Genomic DNA, 18916 nt, shown 5'->3' with positions numbered 1-18916 from the left:
TCAGCCTTTTACAACAGTATCAATTCGCGTAAAGAACAAGGATGTGCATTTATGTTTATATTTGACACAAAAATATGTTTTTTAAAAGTCCTATACGTATTTATAGTCATTTATATTAGGTTTATATTTAAACTGTAAAATCAAGCCTCAATTATATTTCTTTTTCATAACACTTTGATAGCAACATTTGAGAGATCATTGTTTTAAAATGTATAAATATCAGCCGATATATCAGTATCATGAAATTTGACCCTCTAATATCGGCTTTAGCATCTGCCCCAAAAATCCAAATCAGTCACCACATTTTGCCTAACTTGTTGATGTTGATTGTTTCCTGTTATTTTCCTTTAATTCTTCATTTGCTATTGAAATTACGTTGTGCCTGTGTTTTGAAAGGTTCTATATATTTTCATATTTTTTATCATTACAACATATAGAAAATAATAATACACCATTATTTGACATCTGGAAATGCTAGAAAATGATTGATTTATTCCACAAAGTTGGAATCGCTGATGATGAGGCTTGGACTTGACCTCTTGCTGGAGAGGATAAAAGGTCAGAGGAAAGGAATGACTGCCAAGCGCACTTGCATCGATTTCTCCTCCTGCATCATTCCTTTACCTGCCAATCACAATATATGGAGTGATTTCTGGGAATTCGGGCAGGCGATCAATGGGAGAGGAAGAAGGGGTAGTTCTGGTTAGTGGAAGAGCAGGAGAGGGAGGGGGAACTGATCTCGCCCTGTATTTAAAAAGAAAGGCTTAATGTGAAGTTCGTCAGGGACAGAATGTGGCTCGCAGCGAGCGGGGGAGCAGCAGGAGAACAAAGGATCCTCCTGCATGTAAACTAAACAGGTCAACGATGCCTGTTTGCTGAAGTGAGACGTGTGTTGTGACACGTCTGGCGACGCGCTGACAGCGTGTAAGCACGAAGGCCGTGTTCAGACTGACAAAAGCTCCGCGGTCGATTAGCTTAAAACACCAGCGCTGTTTACCTTGTAATCATTCAGATGGAGGATAAGATCACTAATGTGGGACTGCTGGATCGTCTCTTATCCACTCACTGGATAAATGCCTGCACTCAGTGTCCGAGAAGAGGGCGACAGGACTTGGTTATTGATACGTCAAGACATGTTGCCTTATTAGAGGTGAAATCTATAACCAAGTCCAGTCACCCTCGATTCATCTCCTCTTGGATAACATGATGTCCGACAATCTTCACAGAAAACCCACACTTGGCTGTTTTCTCTTATCTTTGGACAGAGGCAGAATAGCTGTTACCATTTCCAATCTTTCTGCAAGGCTAAGCTTTCTAGCGGATATGAAAGTGTAACATTAGTCTCCTTTATTTTCCCGTGAGACAGTGAGAAGAACAAATTCAATCAAGATTTGAAAGCGATAGCTACGTAGCCATAGACCCCAGGAATGTTTACAAATGCCAACCTGTCCAAGAGGAGTAGGGAGCTCCTTTCTTTTAGCACACTCAACGAAAAGCCACAACTCATCGTGTTTTTCCTTGTGTGATTTTTTTTCTTTTTTAGACTATAAACCCCATCTTAAGGGCTGTATGTGGGAACGCAAAAGTCCCGAGTCAGTTGAGCCCATGTGAGAATACAGTAGGAAAGTGGCAGGAAACTTCACAATGAGTAAGTGGGCGTGCCAAACTGAAAAAAAGAATACAAATATCCCCGGATGAAATAGAGGAGCCACACAAGAAGAAGACGCAGATGAAGATGTCAATTTGGAATGTAAACGGGATTCCAGATTTTTTTGCGATAAGGGCCGACGCCTGAATGATCGGGACATTTTCCAGTTGTGAAAACACACTGACCCGGACAACCTCCTGCTGCATTCTCCGTATGTGAAAGTCTGGAAACGTCTTCTGTTTGCTCTCCTCTTCAGCTCCGGCTAACTCTGTCACATCTCGTCAAAAATAAAACCTATACTACTCTAGGGAATGTCGCCACAGACACCAGATTTAAAACTTCGGTGCACTACTGAATTACCTGCCTTAGAGGGGCTTATTCAGCATTGCACCAACTTGTGACAAAGGATTGTGTAATGTAACAGATTCATTCATTTATATGTACAACTCCTGCACTCGAGCTTTAAATAAACAACAAAGTGGTCGCAGGACTTCGACAGAGATTTGCTTCTGTGCAGTATTGGATTGCTTTTACAACCACTGTGGATACATTTATTCAAAGATAATGAAGCCGTGTTCTTATATCCCCCCTTATACATGCAGTGTGTGCATTTTTTATGTATCTTAGCCCATTGAGGCTTGCAGATGCAGATCCTCAGGGACTGATACACAGCTCTGCCGTGTTATCTGTAGAATACAGAATCAGTTCATATGTGTATCCAAGAATACGTCAGAAAATATTTTCTTACTATTTGCCTGCTTACCCGTGGCTTAGGAACTTTCCAAGCATCCTCATCAGCATGCAAATGTTTTGTTATGGCCATTGAGCTCGGGGGATTGAGTGGGGCCGAGATTTGGTTGCACACTGTGTATCTACAGGTTCAACCTTTAGCTCATGTCAAAACATTCCCTGAAGTCAAATGTGCAGTGGGCCAATTAAGTTCCACACTAAGACCGTGTGGTTATCAGGGCATAACCCCTGTGTGAGTCTGTGTTTTGCAGTCTGCTGAAGTCTCTCTGTCTCTCTCTCTCTCTCGCTCTCTCTCTCTCTCTCTCGCTCTCTCTCTCTCTCTCTCTCTCTCTCTCTCTCTCTCTCTCTCTCTCTCTCTCTCTCTCTCTCTCTCTCTCTCTCTCTCTCTCTCTCTCTCTCTCTCTCTCTGCACCCAGCTCAAGAGACAGGCAGTGAGGCGAAAGCAGCGGCTCACGCACAAGGTGGTCTGATAGGCTTTGTAGCTCTCCGCCGGGGGGGTCACACACCGAGAGCCAGAGGGAGCGTCCGTCTTCGCTCTGACTTAATGACCAACATCAGTGCCAAAAATCAACCCACAAACACCTGGCTGAAAATGTGTCTCATCTCTTTGTGTGTGTGTGTGTGTGTGTGTGTTTGTGTGTTTGCCAGCCACACGGCTTCTGTTGTTCATGCTCTTCATCTACCTGTCCCCCCCACCGACCCCCTGCCGCTCCTCAGTATGTCTGACCTCATCCATCACTTTGTTTCTCCACACTCTCTGATGATCCTAGCATGTTCCACTGTCTAATCTAGTAATTGGTGAAACATGCCACTGACATTTTTCCAGAGGCCTCACTTTGATTGTGATAACGACAGAGAAGAAACAAAAACACACATTGTCAGGTTCCTTTTTTTCCCATCTCCATCAGATAAAGGTACCAGGGCCACTGTGTTAATATGTGGATGAGCATGTTCACTAAACAGACTGTGCTGTGCCGTGCTTTGTAATGCCGGGTTTGCAGCAGCGACTTCAGCCTCACTCCAGCAAGATTTGAGACAAGCTGCGAGTTTCTCTCAGAACATTGTTCCAAGCCACAGCACTTCACCCGGAGTGTGATGTGTTGCGTGAGCCTGGGCTGAGCAGTACATGATGAACAGTAATGAACAGGAGCCACCGTGCTGGGTGCTTTTTGTGCTAGTACTAAGTCTGCTGTGGCAGCCCGACTTGGAGTTTACTGCACTTCAGCACTTGTGTTCAGCAGAGACAAACACAAGCACACATCTCCAGCTGCACAGCCTTTGAGGTGAGACTGCAGAGACGAATGGCCTCAGTCGTGGTCAACCTCAGTCCAGTCGTCTACATGGTCAGTCGATACAGGGATGAGTGTGAGGCTCTTACTGCGGTGGACAGTTAATTGTTAGAATGAAAAGCATCAGGGGAGCGACCTGTTAGCCCGGCCTGCACGCTGTGTGTTCTCCAAGCAGGCGATGCAAACTGTGCAGTGGATATCTCCGCCCAAGGCCCAACACTTCACATGTTTATTCCATCAAGATCCATGAATTCATATTTGAGAAGTTATCATTGAAAACGCATTGAAAAACACGAAATATCTCACAGTGTTAAAGGAGGTGAACAAATTTCTGGATCGGCGGATCTCGTTCAAGGCTTTTACCACATTCTCCCACAAGTTGCCGTGGTAACTAGTACTTTTTGTCCTAATTGACAGAAAGACGGACAAACAAAGACAGACGACAACATAACCTCCTTGACGGTGTTAAAAATGACGTCATCATGATGTCTTTTAAATCTAAATAAGCTGTAGATTGTGGCTCTTATGTAATTGGATGCAAATGGTCATGCATTACAACACTAAATGACATAATTTTCAGATTTCATAGTGAAATACCAATGAAATAATTCCCTCCATATTATCATCAAATTATTTTTCCATCTATATTCAGTTTTAGGTCATGTCGATAGTTCTGTAGGATGCAAAGATTCCTTTTTGACCTATTTGTTCCTTCATGACGTAATTTACCACATCATATAATATGATTGAGAATAAGTGTCGGATCAATATAAGCTTTCTCCATTATATTTGTGGATATCTTGGAAAATACAGTGTTTAGACCATACTTTTGTTGACCTTGACCTTTGACCGACTAGCTCCAATAGCGTATCATCTGGAGACGCTCTCCCAAGTCCTACTCCCACTAAGTTTGTTGAATATCTGTCCATGTGTGTTTGAGTTATTTTGTACATACACACAGACACACACACACACACACACACACACACACTCAAGGACAAAAACATTACCCTGCTCCCGGCTATGCCTGTGTCCAGGGTAAAAATAGAAGTAAAGTCAAACTTTCATCTCACTATGCTTTTTACTTTCCTACAAGTAGATAATTTTTTTATAGTAATATGCTTTTACCTTGTATGTGCTTCACTTCATGTCTCGTATTACTGGCTACTACAAAGAAAACAGCTTCTGTTCTCCAACATCCACATTCGAATCCAGGGAGAACAATGGCATCTTTTTTTCATGCTACGTTCAAGAGAGTCAGCCTTTTTTTGGAGACATAATGGTATCTGTGATCTGTGAGACAATGATTGTGTGACAATGTGGAAGAAACGACGACTGCTGAGTACTGTATTGTATGTAGATTTTCTTCCAGTTATTATCTGTGGATTTTAATTGAATTAATGAATCTACCACATATTCTTTTAGACTGTTTACTGACTGTTTCACTTGAAGCTTTTCTTTCTAATTAAGACGCAGATGTCACGTTGAGGCGTCTCCTCCACAAAACAGATTGATCTAATTAACATGTACACCGCACATTTCAGGCGTGTGCGAATCGTATGGACGTCGACTCGAGAGAGAAACACAATAACTCGAGTGAACCAGGTAACAAGTCATTTAAGCTCCTGCATAGTTATGAGGAACTTAAAGGTACAGTACACTCTGCCAAACGGCTCTTTAGGAGTGGGCGGTGTGATGACAGCAGAACCCAATATAACATATGAATTCTGTATGTTGCCACACGTTTTAGTCTTCCGTTAATTATAATCTATCTTTAGTATTAGGTGGTGTTGTTACCACAGATGCCACATAACGTTCGTGCTGATATGCTTTGAATCTAAATCCAGCTGATTGTTACCTATACGTTTCCGATGAACCTAAATGAAACGCTGCTCATTTGAAAGAAAAAAGCGTCAGGTAATCCCTCTATGAGGTGTCATCATATAGTGAGGAGGTGTAACAGCCAGCTGGGTAAATATTCTCATTATTCAAAGTGTGCCTTTTGAATAATCTATTATGACAGAGAGAGGTGAGGAGTTTACAGTCGTATGGGAGCCTGATCTCGTTAGAGAAGTTACACCGAATATCAGTGAAGGGGACTGAGAGCATGTGATGCCTGTTCACATCACCATATGTCACATGGCGGCTCCTGTCACAGCTCGTCACATCACTCCGATTTAACTGCTCTGCCGCGGCTTCACAGCTTAATTCAAGTGATTTCAGGTGTTTTGTTGTACGTGTGACAGACAGCGAGAGTGTCTTGCCTGAAATTAGCCATCTTCTATAAATACACCCCCCCCACACATACACACACACTCACACACACTCACCCCAGCCATAGCATCACCATGAGGGCTGTGCACAAATTCAGGCGAGAGGTAAGTGTGACACCTAGTGGCAATAAGCGGAACAGCAGCTTGTTTGCAGAGGAGCCCCTCCACATGAGGAGTAGTGCTAATGAAGCGTGCATGATTAGTGACACGTGAATCATTTGACAAAATGTGTCGCCGCGCTTTCTTTTCACAGATGCATCACAACAACTCCGGCGAGGCCTGTTGCATCCTCTAACACGCACTTCCACTGATTCAATTATTCACAAAGCTAAACTCCATATATACATGACCTGGTTCGTGCTCTCCCAAGACACAACGTGGAGAAATCACTTTGTCATGTGCGTTGATTGCAACTAAAATACCACCTCGCACGTGCCCCTCAAAACTATAAATCCAGAGGCCGTGTCAACAGGGGGTTAAGAAGGAGTTTGTGCACGCCACATTCCTGGCAGCTGAAGGCACCGACTCCTTATTGAACTCAGACGCAGCCAAGAGTCCTCAGACACTCTGGTGGAGGGTGAAAACGCCCTATCTGGAGAGATTGTTTTCACAGAATGCCGAAAACTAATTACAAGCAATAAATTAATTTCACGCTTCTGCCTTAGAATTAATTGCATCTTTACAGAAGTGACTGCGAGTGATGGCTCAAGCAGCTCTGATAAGTGTGGACACACTAAGTGGTCTATTGAATTATATGGCTTATCGCCGCCGTTGCTTTTACATGGGGGGGGGGGGATGCACTTGATGATTCCCAAAGGAACGATCTGGAATTCGAGTTTGTTTGTCGTTTTTTAATCGCTGCTGAGGTATTTCTGTCGTGCAGCTCCCACGACGCACACGCCATATGTTAGGACAGCTGAGCGGAGCTGCTGTGTGAGGTGGGACTTCGCTAAAAGGTTTTCTTGTGACTGTGTTTATAGACGTGGAGTTGTGTGAAAACATAAATTCACTTTGGCGAAAGCGGCAGTCCCGAATGAGGTGTTTCATCATGCACGATCTGCTGCTGCCACCGCATCAAACTCCATCCGCCCTGAGGCCTCTCAGGTTGAACTTACTTGACACATTTCACACTCAGCGACTGGTAAGTTCCTGTAAATAAACTGTGCGTCAAGCGGTTCTTGCTGTTCGAGAGGAATGTGGGCTGAGGTGTCGATGCCGAGTGGTGACCCGGACCAGCTCCTTGGTCAGAAACGTCACAGCACAGCTCAGGTCATGACCTCCTTCAGGGTCTGAACCACATTGTATGTCTGGCTCATGGTTAGACATTCATGAAATTCCTTAGAAATGTATAAGTGTTTCTAAAACATGCCGGGGGCATTCGAATCATTGCAGCTTCTTTATTTCAGATTTCTAGAGCAGCAGTCAGACACGGAAGCTTTTATTTTTGCACAGAATTGTAATTAAAAAAGAAAGAGACTATGAATTCATGATATTGTTGATAGGGCGGCTGTCTTTGTTTCCCACTGTCTTCTTTAGATATTTGGGTTAACTGCTTATTTTCATTCTTCTTAGTTATGTGACTTTTCAAGATTCTCCTAATTGGCCTCAGTGGGATTTTGAGCAAAAAAAAAAGAAAAACCCTTGATGTTCACATCTTGTTCTCTCTCTCCCCCACTCCCCCCATACTCATGACAGTATCATTGTAATCTGTGCACATAATATTGTCGTAGTTTTAACAAGATTCCAGTGTTTCATCATAGCGAGGGACCGGTTTCATTCCCAGATTTAATTTCCCCCTCTTTTTTTTTTCTTCTGCTCTCTGCCGTCATCTTTGATACTCGTCACCACAATCACATGACAGATGGTCCCTTCTAGACCCTGTAATTATATTTCCAGCTTCAGATTCATAATTCATCAAACTGATGCATGATTTGCATGTCATCAGGAAAAAAAAGTGGGGAATTGTTTACTTGCTCCGATGCTAGTTCACGTTAAACATGTTCTATAAATTAATAATCGATAATCTGCTGTGTGATAAGTTATAAATAATAATAACTCATGGAGGATTTCAATACATTTGTTAAACTGTATTAGTTATTTATGAAGGTCTGTGCATATTGTAGCTGTGTTTGTTCTCCCCAGAATTCCACCATATTGAAAATGTAAATATATAATATATAATTAAAAGTTATGCTTAGACCCTACAGTGAATTTCCTATTTGTGGGAAATGTTTGTCAAAGACTTATGAAGAGGTTTTTTTTTCTAAATCAGAGTGTTAACTGCCACAAAGGACCAACAGTGCCCTAAAAAATATGCACACACTCATAAATACCAGTCCCCTAAACATGCCCGATTTTTGAAATCAAGAACCATGAATTATTCTCTGAGAAGAAAAAATTAAGTTCCTAGATCTGGCCTCCGATTCGGACCCGCAACAGATTCATGACTTATACCCTCCACCAAGTTTTGTGGTAATCAGTCCTGTACTGTTTGCGTGATCTCACTAACGAATAAAAACATGGAGCATAAAGTTCCTCTGAGTAGAGCACATACCTCCGCAAAGGCTGAACAATAGTCTAGTCTTTCCACACAAACAACACAGGTGAAAACATAACCAACTTGGCAGAGGCAATTATCTCGCAACATTTTATGGCACCTGATGCTGGACATGATCAGATCATTGTGGGAAGGGGGGGGGGGGGGGTGAGAGCAGTAACTTTCCCCAGAATGCCAGAGGTAAATATTAGCTCCGCGGTGAGGAGGTTGGCATTGGGTGCAGCTCTGTGCCCTTTGTAACGTGCGAGCTCAGACGGCCACACCTTGTAAATCATTCACCGAGAGAACACACAGACGCCGAGCACAACCGCTTCTACTCTGAGGTGCTGCTCTACAGCCACAACAACACAATGAAGCTTTGTTTAATAGAAGAACCACATGGGTTTTAGAGCTGTGAGAAAATCACTCAGTGAATGTTCAGTGACTAAGTAACAGGTTAACATTTTAAAATTGTAGAAATCTTATTTGAAATTAGCTTTCCCTATAAGTTAAGCTTGTGTACAACTAAATAAGATTCTGTAAAAACTTCACAGGGGGACACATTCTTTAATGGCAATACGTGATTACAGATTTAACAGCTGAATGCACAGACACACACATACATACAAACACAAACACACACACAGACGTATGAGCGCAGGGGAATGTCAAATCACTCTTATCAGATTGTGAGAACCTTTGTCTGAACTGGTTCACTTTCTTTCCTTCTTGTACACAGCCTGTTGCAATGCACAGCAATGTCGTTGACGCCTCACTCCGCCCTTTCACGCCCTTGTGCTGACTTTTGTGGGATTACTGCCAGAATGTGTCAATAACCTCAGGCACAGCCAAGCCTGAACCCACACCCTGTTCCTCACCACGGAGGATGACCAGGCGCCAGATATGTACTTTCTTAAAAGAACATTGAAAGTCAGTCAACATTAATTGTGTGTCAATTATAAATATGAGAGGAATGTAAATTAGACATCTTATTTCCCACCTTAACTGTTAAAAAGTGCATGTCTTATTTCATTTAGTTATTTATTTTTCTTTAAAAAATATATCAAAACAATTTTGCAAACAAGCAGCGACACAAACGCAAGACTGTATCATTAACCATCAACAGCAATAATGAATAAAAACCAAAATAACCACATTTGTTATGAATTAATTATAAAACCCCAACAGCCCTTCACTGCATGTATATCAACAACAAACTTCATGACCTGTAAAGCCAAGCGACATGTTAATACAGTACATACAGATTATGTACATCATAGTTCTCAGTGCAAAAGACTCTTACCAAAAATAACAGCTAAGAAAAAGCTAACAAAACAATAAGCAATGGCAGAGCAGCGCGTGCACACACTGATGCCGCCGGCTTGTTCATATTTTCCATTCATGTTCAGGGGCGTTATCGAGCGCTCAGATCCCAGGCGTCGCTCTACTTGCTGCGGTGAAGAGTAAACACCGTTATTTCAGCTCCATCGTTCATGTCTTTTGACAGACGTCTGCGAGAGTTTTGAACTTCGGTCCGAGCGCGTCTAGGAAGTTGAGGTTATCGCTGTCGCCAAAGTCGCTGCAGCAGCCCACGGAGCCGGCTGCCGAGCCCACGCCCTCGAAACCGTAGGCGTGGTTGATGTCCTCCGCGTAGCATCCTTCCTCCTCTGTTCCCAGGTAGTGCAGTTTCTGCCAGACAAGAGGAAGCATGTTATTACTCTGCGTGTTCTCACCCTGGGCGATGGAGGGGAGACACTACACTGTGTGATATTGCCAGGCTGCTCAGGATATGACTGGCAGTCAGATATTACACGGCAAACAAACAGTTCACCGGCAAAATACAGAAACGCCATTTCGCGCGGAGAAGTTGAGAATTATTAAAGTTTACAGAGGACACTATCACAGCCCTAGAGAAATAGAATACATTACACATGAGAGTCACCTAAGCTCTTACAGATAACAAAGAAGTTATTAAACCTCAGAGGTGCACGAATCTGAGTAAATTCAATTCTGCCTCGTTATCATCGATGTTTGAGCTAAAAATACATATATTTTTTTTATTTTTAACTATTAATATTAAAAACACAAATAACTCTTTAACAGTAAAACAACATTACCTCGCGTAGATAGATGCCGTTTGCTTCCCAGTTGTGGAGAAAAGATGATCCCTGCTGAAGTTGTCCGTTGTCGAAGTTCACGCCACTTCCAACTAGCTGGCCTTCATAGTTGCCGACGTACTGGGCATCAAACTGGTTGGTGTATTGCAAGTCAGCGCCAGACTTGTACATCCAGTTGTCGGTCGTGCTATGAGCTCCGACTGTGCTCATACTGTTTAATCCCGGGTATCCTGCACTCACACCCTTAACTGAGCCCTTCATTACTTCTTCGCCTGCAAAGCTGGAGACCGGGAGGAGACTGACATCCTGTGGAACACACAAAAACAAACAAAATCAATTACACAAATAATGCAAAGAGGAATTACTCTCAAAATCAGGGTACTCTGTCTGAAACAATTGGTTTCAGATCCTGTCTCTACCAATAAAGCTCAGCCTGCTCTGATTGGCCGGCTGGCCCACTCTGTTGTGATCGGTTATCGACTTCAAGAACGTGTAGGAAATTTCCGCCTCACTCTCCCTTACTTGGCTAAGGTAAGGTATGGGGGGGCGTACAAGTCTAGGTGCTCAGCCTGGATTATGCAAATTGTGATGTCACCATGTGTGTGAAGGAAAACCTAAATAATACTAGGCAAAAAAACAAAAAAAGCATTACATGTCTCCTTTAAGATTAAAGTACAAGATTCTTGACCATTTTTCATCACTCCGTTCTTACCACTTCATCCCCTCGGCCTTCGGTGTTTGATTTAAGAATGATTCCACCGCTGTCTCCTATATCCTCAAGCTTCACCTTCTCTCTCTGCGTCGCACAGAAGAAGCCGAGGAGTAACACTGTTGGGACAAGTGAAAAAGTTGGAAATTAGTGCTCATGAAGTGACAGTTTCTCTTTAAAAATGTGTGAGAGGCATCACAAGGGTGAGCATAATGGTGCTGTAGTGCATGATATACAATGCATAATTCAGCGGCAAACTGAAGCCTAAACTTTCTGTCACCCTTCCTGCACTTTTACTCATGCATGAGCACAAAGCTCCGGTTTCATTATCGGCACAGTGCAGCCTGAACAATCCTGCTGGGGTGAGCGTAGCAACAGGGTACTCACAGAGCAGGAGGAGGAGGGCCAGAGGTAACAGCATAGCCAAAATACCCATGCTCCCATATGATATGGATCTGTCCTGGTCCACGCAGACGCCGTTCTTGCACTGGCAGATCCTGACCGGCACCATCTGTGTTTTACCGAAGCCCTGCAGATCTGCAATTTCCACTGGAACACTGTGCATCCCGGTTGGAAGTTCTTTGTTGTGCTTCAACAACCCTGCGGTATCTGTGGAGGAAATGTGTTGTAAGAAACAAGACGTATTATTTCTCCCGCTCAACAGCTGGAGAATATATCAGATCTTACAAAATGATAAATAGTTTTGTAGCTTCATATAAATAAAGTGCTACATCATGCATGTGTTACTAGGATGCAGGGCTTTTACTTGTAATGGACAATTTTTACTATGTGCTGTTGCTGCTTTGTTTTTCTTAGTAGCCTCACATATTCTATATCAGTTGAGCTCAGAACAATCAGCTTCTAAATAAGCTGCTTACGGCTCCTTCACTGGGAGGCGTTTCTTCAACTTTCTGGTTTATTTTGATTTGAGAGAAGACAGTAGATATTTTGCAGATGTTTCATTTAAAATAATTCAAACTGTCCATCAAACCGATTATAGATGGTCCAAAACATACGTCCACCTACCATTAAATTTCGTCACTGACCATTGGCCGTCGTTGTCAGTGGGCATATGAAAGGTGAAAGGGGAAGAAAAGGGAGATGCGTCTTTGTCTTCAGCCACAACCACGACCGAGCCCAGCTCGCCTGGCTTCTCGCACATGATCAGCTCACTGACGGGGACCGTTGGCCTGTTGTCGTTGACATCCTCCACCACGATGATGACTTTTCCTATGGCCGATTTGCCGCCTGAAATTCATCGGTATTACATTAGTATTCACTCAGGACAAATGTGGACAAGTCTGTGCTGGTGGAAAACAGGATAAACCTAAGTTGGTTGCATTCCGGCATCGCCTGTGGATTACTGTCAGTTGTCTGAAATATCCAAAGTCTGTATCTGGGACAAGAGCCCAGACTCCACATCAAACCGGATATCTGTGAGTCACTGTAAATCTCCAGTCTCTCCACCTGCAGTCTACAGGTGAGACAAAGCCACGTCTGTTCAGACAGATAATGGTGAGGGTGGAGCTGGGGTTCTTAAGATCCTTCGGCTGATCAAACCAGGCCATCAAAGATGTGACATGCACGTCATCTCCTGATTGGAAATTTCAACTGAAAACATTTTGAGTGACAATATGATGGATGACTGTCAAACCCACAGGGGACAGTGAGCTTATAAAAAAGTGATCAGATATTAATACAAAATAGGTAACAACACAGTGTTGAAGGCTGTTGTCTTTATCCATTAAGGACGGATGAATTTGAGATATATTTGTGCTCTTGATATCTCCTGTATGGACTCCAGGTATACAGCATGTAACAAGCCACTTACCAGCATCAAGAGCCTTCACGGTGATGTTGTAAATTCCATCATTGACAAAGTGGGACTCTCTGTCGATTGTGTTTGCAACCTTCAGCTCTCCTGTATTTTTATCCACATTGATCCAGAGGGCTGGGTCTGAGACCTTGTAGTAGCTGAGAGACGACAGAGGAAAATTAGTACATTCTTCAGGTCAGCCAGTCAAAGTCTGCCCTCCACTGTTTCAGAAGTGTAACATAGTTGTGGTTCTGAGGACTAGTTCCAGTTGTGTGTTATTAGTTGCACCACAGGGAGGTTGATTTGTCCGTTGTAACTTACTTGATGCCGTTGCTGCTCTTGGTCTCGGGATCCACAGCCGTGTAGCTTCCTATCAACGTGCCGTTTGGCGTGTTCTCTTTGACGGGGATGCGGATGGTAGGAGCTGTGAATTCTGGGCCCTCGTCGACATCTTTGACGGTGAGGTCCACGGGGATAAGGTTCCACTTTAACTTGGGGTCGCTCAGCTCAGCTTCGTTGCGTGCCTCGATCTCCAGTTTTACTTTTGGGGTTTTCTCATGGTTTAATGGCTGGAAAATTATCGGAAGGGTTGTTTTATAAAGACAAATGTGTTGTCATGGCTCTGTGAGCTGACCTCCCATAAGATATTAGTCTCCACTGTATGTCATGTTAAATAGTTGTGATACCCTCATGTCATTATGGATTTATTACTAGGACTGAGTGTCACAACCCCGGGACGTTTCTGTTTCACGTGTGTCTCATGGTCACTTTATCATGGTAATCATCCTCATTGTAAAAATAGTAAAACACAATCTCACCTCAGTGACGTACACAAGACCATCGTTTGTTTTGGGGTCCCTGTCAATCCTGAAGTTGCCATTTTCATTTCCTTTAGTGATGACGAATTTTGAAATCCAGTTCGGCGTGTTCACTTGATCCTTGTCCTCGACGGGAATTCTGAACATGAATTTATCTTGTTCATTTTCTTTGACAATGTGTGTGTACTATGGGGGGGAGAGAAAAATCCATGATTCTTAAATCAGATAAACAATCTTTTAGCGATAACAAGTGCAAAACACCTGGTGTGTTTCATTCGACCGTCACAAAACATGTGATGTCAAGGCGCGCCTGTTCAAGAGAAGCACTTACTGAGGCTTTTACGAAGGTCGGCGGGTTGTCGTTGATGTCCCCCACAGTAATTGTTGCTGTTGCCGTAGTGAACAGCCCAGTGACTGCACCCTGCATATCTCTGATTTCCACTGTCACCAAATGCTTGTCTTTCACCTGAAGAGGAAGGTGACAATATGATATGAGAGAAAGATAAATGACGTGTTAAAGGAATGCAAGTGATCAGTCCACAGCATCTCATTTCTGTGTTGACTTCCTGTGTAAATTATTAAAAGCTCACCTCTCTGTCCAGGGTGTTGGTTGCTGTGGTGATGACACCGGTAGCCTGGTCAATGGCGAACAGGTCTAATCCATTCTTGAGAGAATACTTGATCTTTACATGGAGGGAGCCTGGTTCGTCTTTGTCTGAAGCTTTCACCTCCCCCACCACTGTCCCTGTGAGTTAAAACATAGTCATCTAGTTTATCGTCATCCACACTGAGGTCATCCACGCATCAGATCAACCGGTGTACATTCCATGGGCCTCACCTGCTTTGCTTTGCTCGGGCACAGTGAACTGCAGGGGGGAATCGAATTGCGGCGCATTGTCATTCACATCGTCCACAATTACTTTGATGTCAAAGAAAAGGTCTGTCTCCACGTTTGTTGCTTTGCTGAAAACTCTGGTCCTCAACTGTGGAAAAAATACATATAAGATTCATGTTCAGAAATAGGGACATGCAAAGAATGTCACATGGTTTCATGTATTTTCAAAGATGGCCACATGAGGGATGCATCAATGAAGTAATAAACATTAAGTTGTCTAAACTCTAATTACTCATCTCATAGGACATTAATCACTATTTGTCACTATCGAAGAGTCGCTTCAGACAATATTGACAAATGTATACAGTTGTTTGGACCATGACACCTCCTTAAGTTGTAGATTGTAATCATGGATATTTAGACATTTTACAGACCAAACAATAATTGATAATTAAAATATATCTCACTCACTGTAAAGTTTGGGAACATCTCACGATCAACTGGTTTGTGCACCCTCAACATCCCAGTCTCTCTGTCGAGGGAGAACACGCCGACCGGGTTCCTCTCGACACCGGGTCCGCTGATGGTGTAGTACACGGCTTGGTTGGCTGCAGAATCGGACGCAACCTGCAACAGAAACCACATAAATCCATACACGTTCCAGTAAACAACAAACCAGCATTCAGCTATTCATAAACCATCCATCATAGTTAATGGTAAAACGGAAGGTCATGGAGGAACATGTGGGAAATTATCTAATTTAAACTGGTGCATTCTTCCACCAACAACCCAACACATTTGTTTCCTTTGGCTCCGGCTCGGGAGGTAGAGAGGATTGTCCACTGAACAATGGTTTGATCCCCGGATCCTCCAGCAAGACATTGAACACTAAATTACCCCTTACAGGTGGTGTCATAGAGAAAGAGCCGTATGAATGGATGAATAAGACTTGTACTGTAAAGCACTATATAAATACAGTACATATACCATTTATAGCAGAAAGAAAAACGAATTTATTTATCATAAAACTTTAAAAAGTGAAAGTTTTCCGAGATAGGATCCTTGATTCGTATCGGCACATCAATGTTATGCATTTTTCCTGCGGTCGGGCCTGTTCCTGCACTAAGTTAGGTGGAAATCGGTTGGGCAGTTTTTGCGTAATTCTGCTGACAAATACACAAACAAACACTTTAAGCGCTGCATACAGTCTGCAGAAAGTCATGTAATTAAAAGGTGTGGGAGTCAGACAGTCAGGGGGGCAGATTTGTGAGAAGGTAAGGTGCAGCAAAAGAAAAAGAGGGAGTACATGGACTAAGTGTGTTGACAGCAACAATCCAGGAGTCAGGTGGTGTAAAGCTGAAACACTCTGCGATAGAGAAGCTTCTGTTGTCAACATGAACATTTCCTTCTTCATGTCACTCAGATAAGGGCCCCGGGTCATTCTGGAATATGTTGACGGTTTGGGGACTCCACCTTCTCTTGGAGTGTAAGGTTATAACGTTATTCCACACCTTAATCCGCTTGCGTAATTTAACAAATTTCAGTGGGAATCTGTTGGGGAGTTTTTTTGCGTAATCTGGCTGACAAACAAACCACCACACAGACACTTGTTGTTTTTGCAGATTTTTTTGAGAAAGTAAATGGTAAATGGTTTCGTATTTATATTTCTCTTTTCTAGTCTGATGATGACCACTCAAAGCTCTTTACAGTACAGTTTTACGTTCACCCATTCACACACACATTCATACAGTGCATCTATTAGCAGCACTTTGTTGTTCTACGAGGGGCAATTCAGGGTTCAGCATCTTGCTGACCTTCAGGTTGGGGGACAACCACTCCACCCCTCAGCCACAGCTCTACAATCAATGAAGTTTTCATCCCTTAGCCATCACATCTTAATTTTGTCGGTATTGATATTACTCCAGGTAATCTTTTCAACGTCCCAGTAATTAATAACATTCCTTTTTTATAGTGTTTGTGATATGCTTTTGTCCCACTGTGTGCATTCCATCAAATTGTTCTACAATCCACAAAGTTTTACAAAGTAAAAAATGTTTGTAAAAGCAAAAGCAAAAGTGGGAATGTGTGGACTGTGTTGCACGTACAGACATGTAGTGTGAAGTTGTGTTGTAAACAGGAATATTACCACATCTATGTCTTTGGGATAGGGCCCGTGGTCATTCTCTAATATATTGAAGGGGGCGGGACCCCACCTTCTCTTGGAGCGTTTCAGGAAGTCTGGGCTTTTCTTGGGTGACTGTGAAAAGAAGAATGAAAAGAAAACAGAGGAGGTTAAAAACAGAGGAAGTTAAAAACAGGGGGCCATATAAATCAGGTATAAAGCAGGTATAACAGTCATTATAGTCTCCCTACCGATCTCCATGGTACAAGGTGAACTTCCATCTCACTTCCCGTCCCCGCTCCGTCCCAGGCCCGCACGGAAAATGTCCGCCCGCTATTCCCCACGTACACGGCCGTGGAAGCCAGTATCGCCCCGTGTGACGTCACCGTGAAGCTCGGGTCCGTGACAGTGAGACTCACGGTGCTCCCGTCGCAGCCTGAGACGTCGACTGTGGAAAAAAAAACAAAAAAAACACCGGGGAATTTAACAATAAGCAAAACAAACAAATAACGGAAACAATACATCGGTGCAGCGGGATTCCAACTGACCGATATAACCACTAATCATTAACAAATACCTTTGGTGATTTCATATTGACGCGGAATAGCTTGCGGCACGTCCACGGAGAGGAACCTCGGGATGGAACACGACTCCCCCCGGGGAAGGATCTGGAGAACAGTCCGTTTCAGTTACTTTCACATCCGCGTTTCAAAGTCACTTTGTATCAACTTAAAGTGTCAGTTCAACCCGCAAGTAAACACATTGTTTCCTTTTTGTACAGTTTACAAACACACCACACTGTTACATTTGTCCCAATAAAAGAAATTAAAGTACTCACCAACGTTACGCACAAGGTGAATAATAGAACTTTAGCCATTTGTTTCAATTCCCCCCGGTTCTTCCCGACGGTGGAATGTCCGGAGCAGGAAGCCGGACTCGGTGGACAGATGATGTGTTGGTTTAGCCGCAGAAAACCACCAATAAGTGAAAGCTCCTGTCCGTGCACCTTGTGTTCTGGGTTAGTACGCACTACACACGGACTGTTACTGGCTCAGTGACTCGACGCAGGGACACACCTCGGCTGCCCCACCCAGACACTGGAAGAGACACAGCTACTCCACCTTTGGGCTGTTGTGCTGATACTGAACAAGTGGATACGTGTGTGTGTGTGTATGTGTGTGCGTGTGTGTGGGTGTGTGTGGGTGTGTTTCCTGCCAGCAGGGGGAAACATTGTCCAACACTTCTGCAACACTCAACTGACTCTGTGATCAATTTGAGACTGTGGCAAGAGTTCCAGAACCCAAACCAGACACCATGAAATCTCCCATGTGTGAGTTATAGCTGCTGCACCATATGAGATGCAGATGCCTGTGGAAAAGCTGGAGGAAGAAGTCTTCAGTATTCAGGCGATCCTGGTCCTGTTAAGGTTCGAGCAGGTGCTCTTCAAATGTGGGGCTAGGCCTCATGATCAGGAATCTCTCCGTTCCCCCCCTCTGGTTATTTACTTGTCGGTCTGCCTGTTTTTCAAGAGTAGCCGGTCCGAGAACCCTCGTCAAGGTCTACACAGAGTTTGACCCCAGCAGGCCCCTCCTCTCTCCTCTCAGGCGTTTAGGAGGAAGAGAACTCGGTTAACGCCACAGGAATGTGAGCTTTGCGAAGCCTGAAGTGGGGGAGGCTCCTCTCCCACAGGACAGAGCTCACTATCGCTATAAACCGCTGATTAATGTGGCCAGAGCCAATGTCACTGGGGCGCTTGTGTCCTTTAAAAGGGGGGGGTGTTGTGTAATGGAGGGAGCAGGCCTTGTTGTTCAGTGGTGCGACTGGGAAGTGAGCCTGCAACAGGAAAGGTGAGAAAAATGTCAGGAAGACGGCGTTGATGTTTGAGTCTTGGGCGTGGACGAGATGAAAGGTGAAAGCAGTCCCGACACTAAATGCAAGACAGACTCAGCAAAAAAAACCTCCCGAGCTACAAAGAGAGTCGGTCTATTTGCACTCAGACTTCT

At 43.6% G+C, this 18916-nt stretch overlaps 1 protein-coding gene across 1 annotated transcript; it reads right to left on the bottom strand.

Moving 5' to 3' along the window:
- Nucleotides 1-9043: 9043 nt before the first annotated feature.
- Nucleotides 9044-18501, bottom strand: dsc2l (desmocollin 2 like). The gene is made up of 16 exons (XM_061084353.1): nt 17752-18501; nt 17491-17581; nt 17165-17361; nt 16938-17048; nt 15263-15418; nt 14795-14939; nt 14547-14701; nt 14288-14422; nt 13957-14142; nt 13460-13707; nt 13154-13296; nt 12349-12570; nt 11710-11931; nt 11326-11441; nt 10614-10919; nt 9044-10185 (listed from the first exon to the last, which is right to left on the bottom strand). The coding sequence occupies exons 1-16, from the start codon at nt 17788-17790 to the stop codon at nt 9988-9990; spliced, it is 2670 nt and encodes an 889-aa protein (XP_060940336.1). The 5' UTR covers nt 17791-18501; the 3' UTR covers nt 9044-9987.
- Nucleotides 18502-18916: the final 415 nt, after the last annotated feature.

The sequence above is a fragment of the Limanda limanda genome, chromosome 13, assembly GCF_963576545.1.
Source record: "Limanda limanda chromosome 13, fLimLim1.1, whole genome shotgun sequence".
NCBI lineage: Eukaryota > Metazoa > Chordata > Actinopteri > Pleuronectiformes > Pleuronectidae > Limanda > Limanda limanda.
This window is presented reverse-complemented; position numbering and strand designations above follow the sequence as displayed.

What these genes read in the sequence shown, in the direction of transcription:
- dsc2l (XM_061084353.1), bottom strand. Translation starts at nt 17,790, where the DNA reads ATGGCTAAAGTTCTATTATTCACCTTGTGCGTAACGTTG. An exon ending in AGATGTTCCCAAACTTTACA is followed by an intron (nt 14,940 to 15,262) that starts GTGAGTGAGATA and finishes TTTTTTCCACAG; the next exon opens with TTGAGGACCAGAGTTTTCAG. An exon ending in GTCAGTGACGAAATTTAATG is followed by an intron (nt 11,932 to 12,348) that starts GTAGGTGGACGT and finishes TTTCCTCCACAG; the next exon opens with ATACCGCAGGGTTGTTGAAG.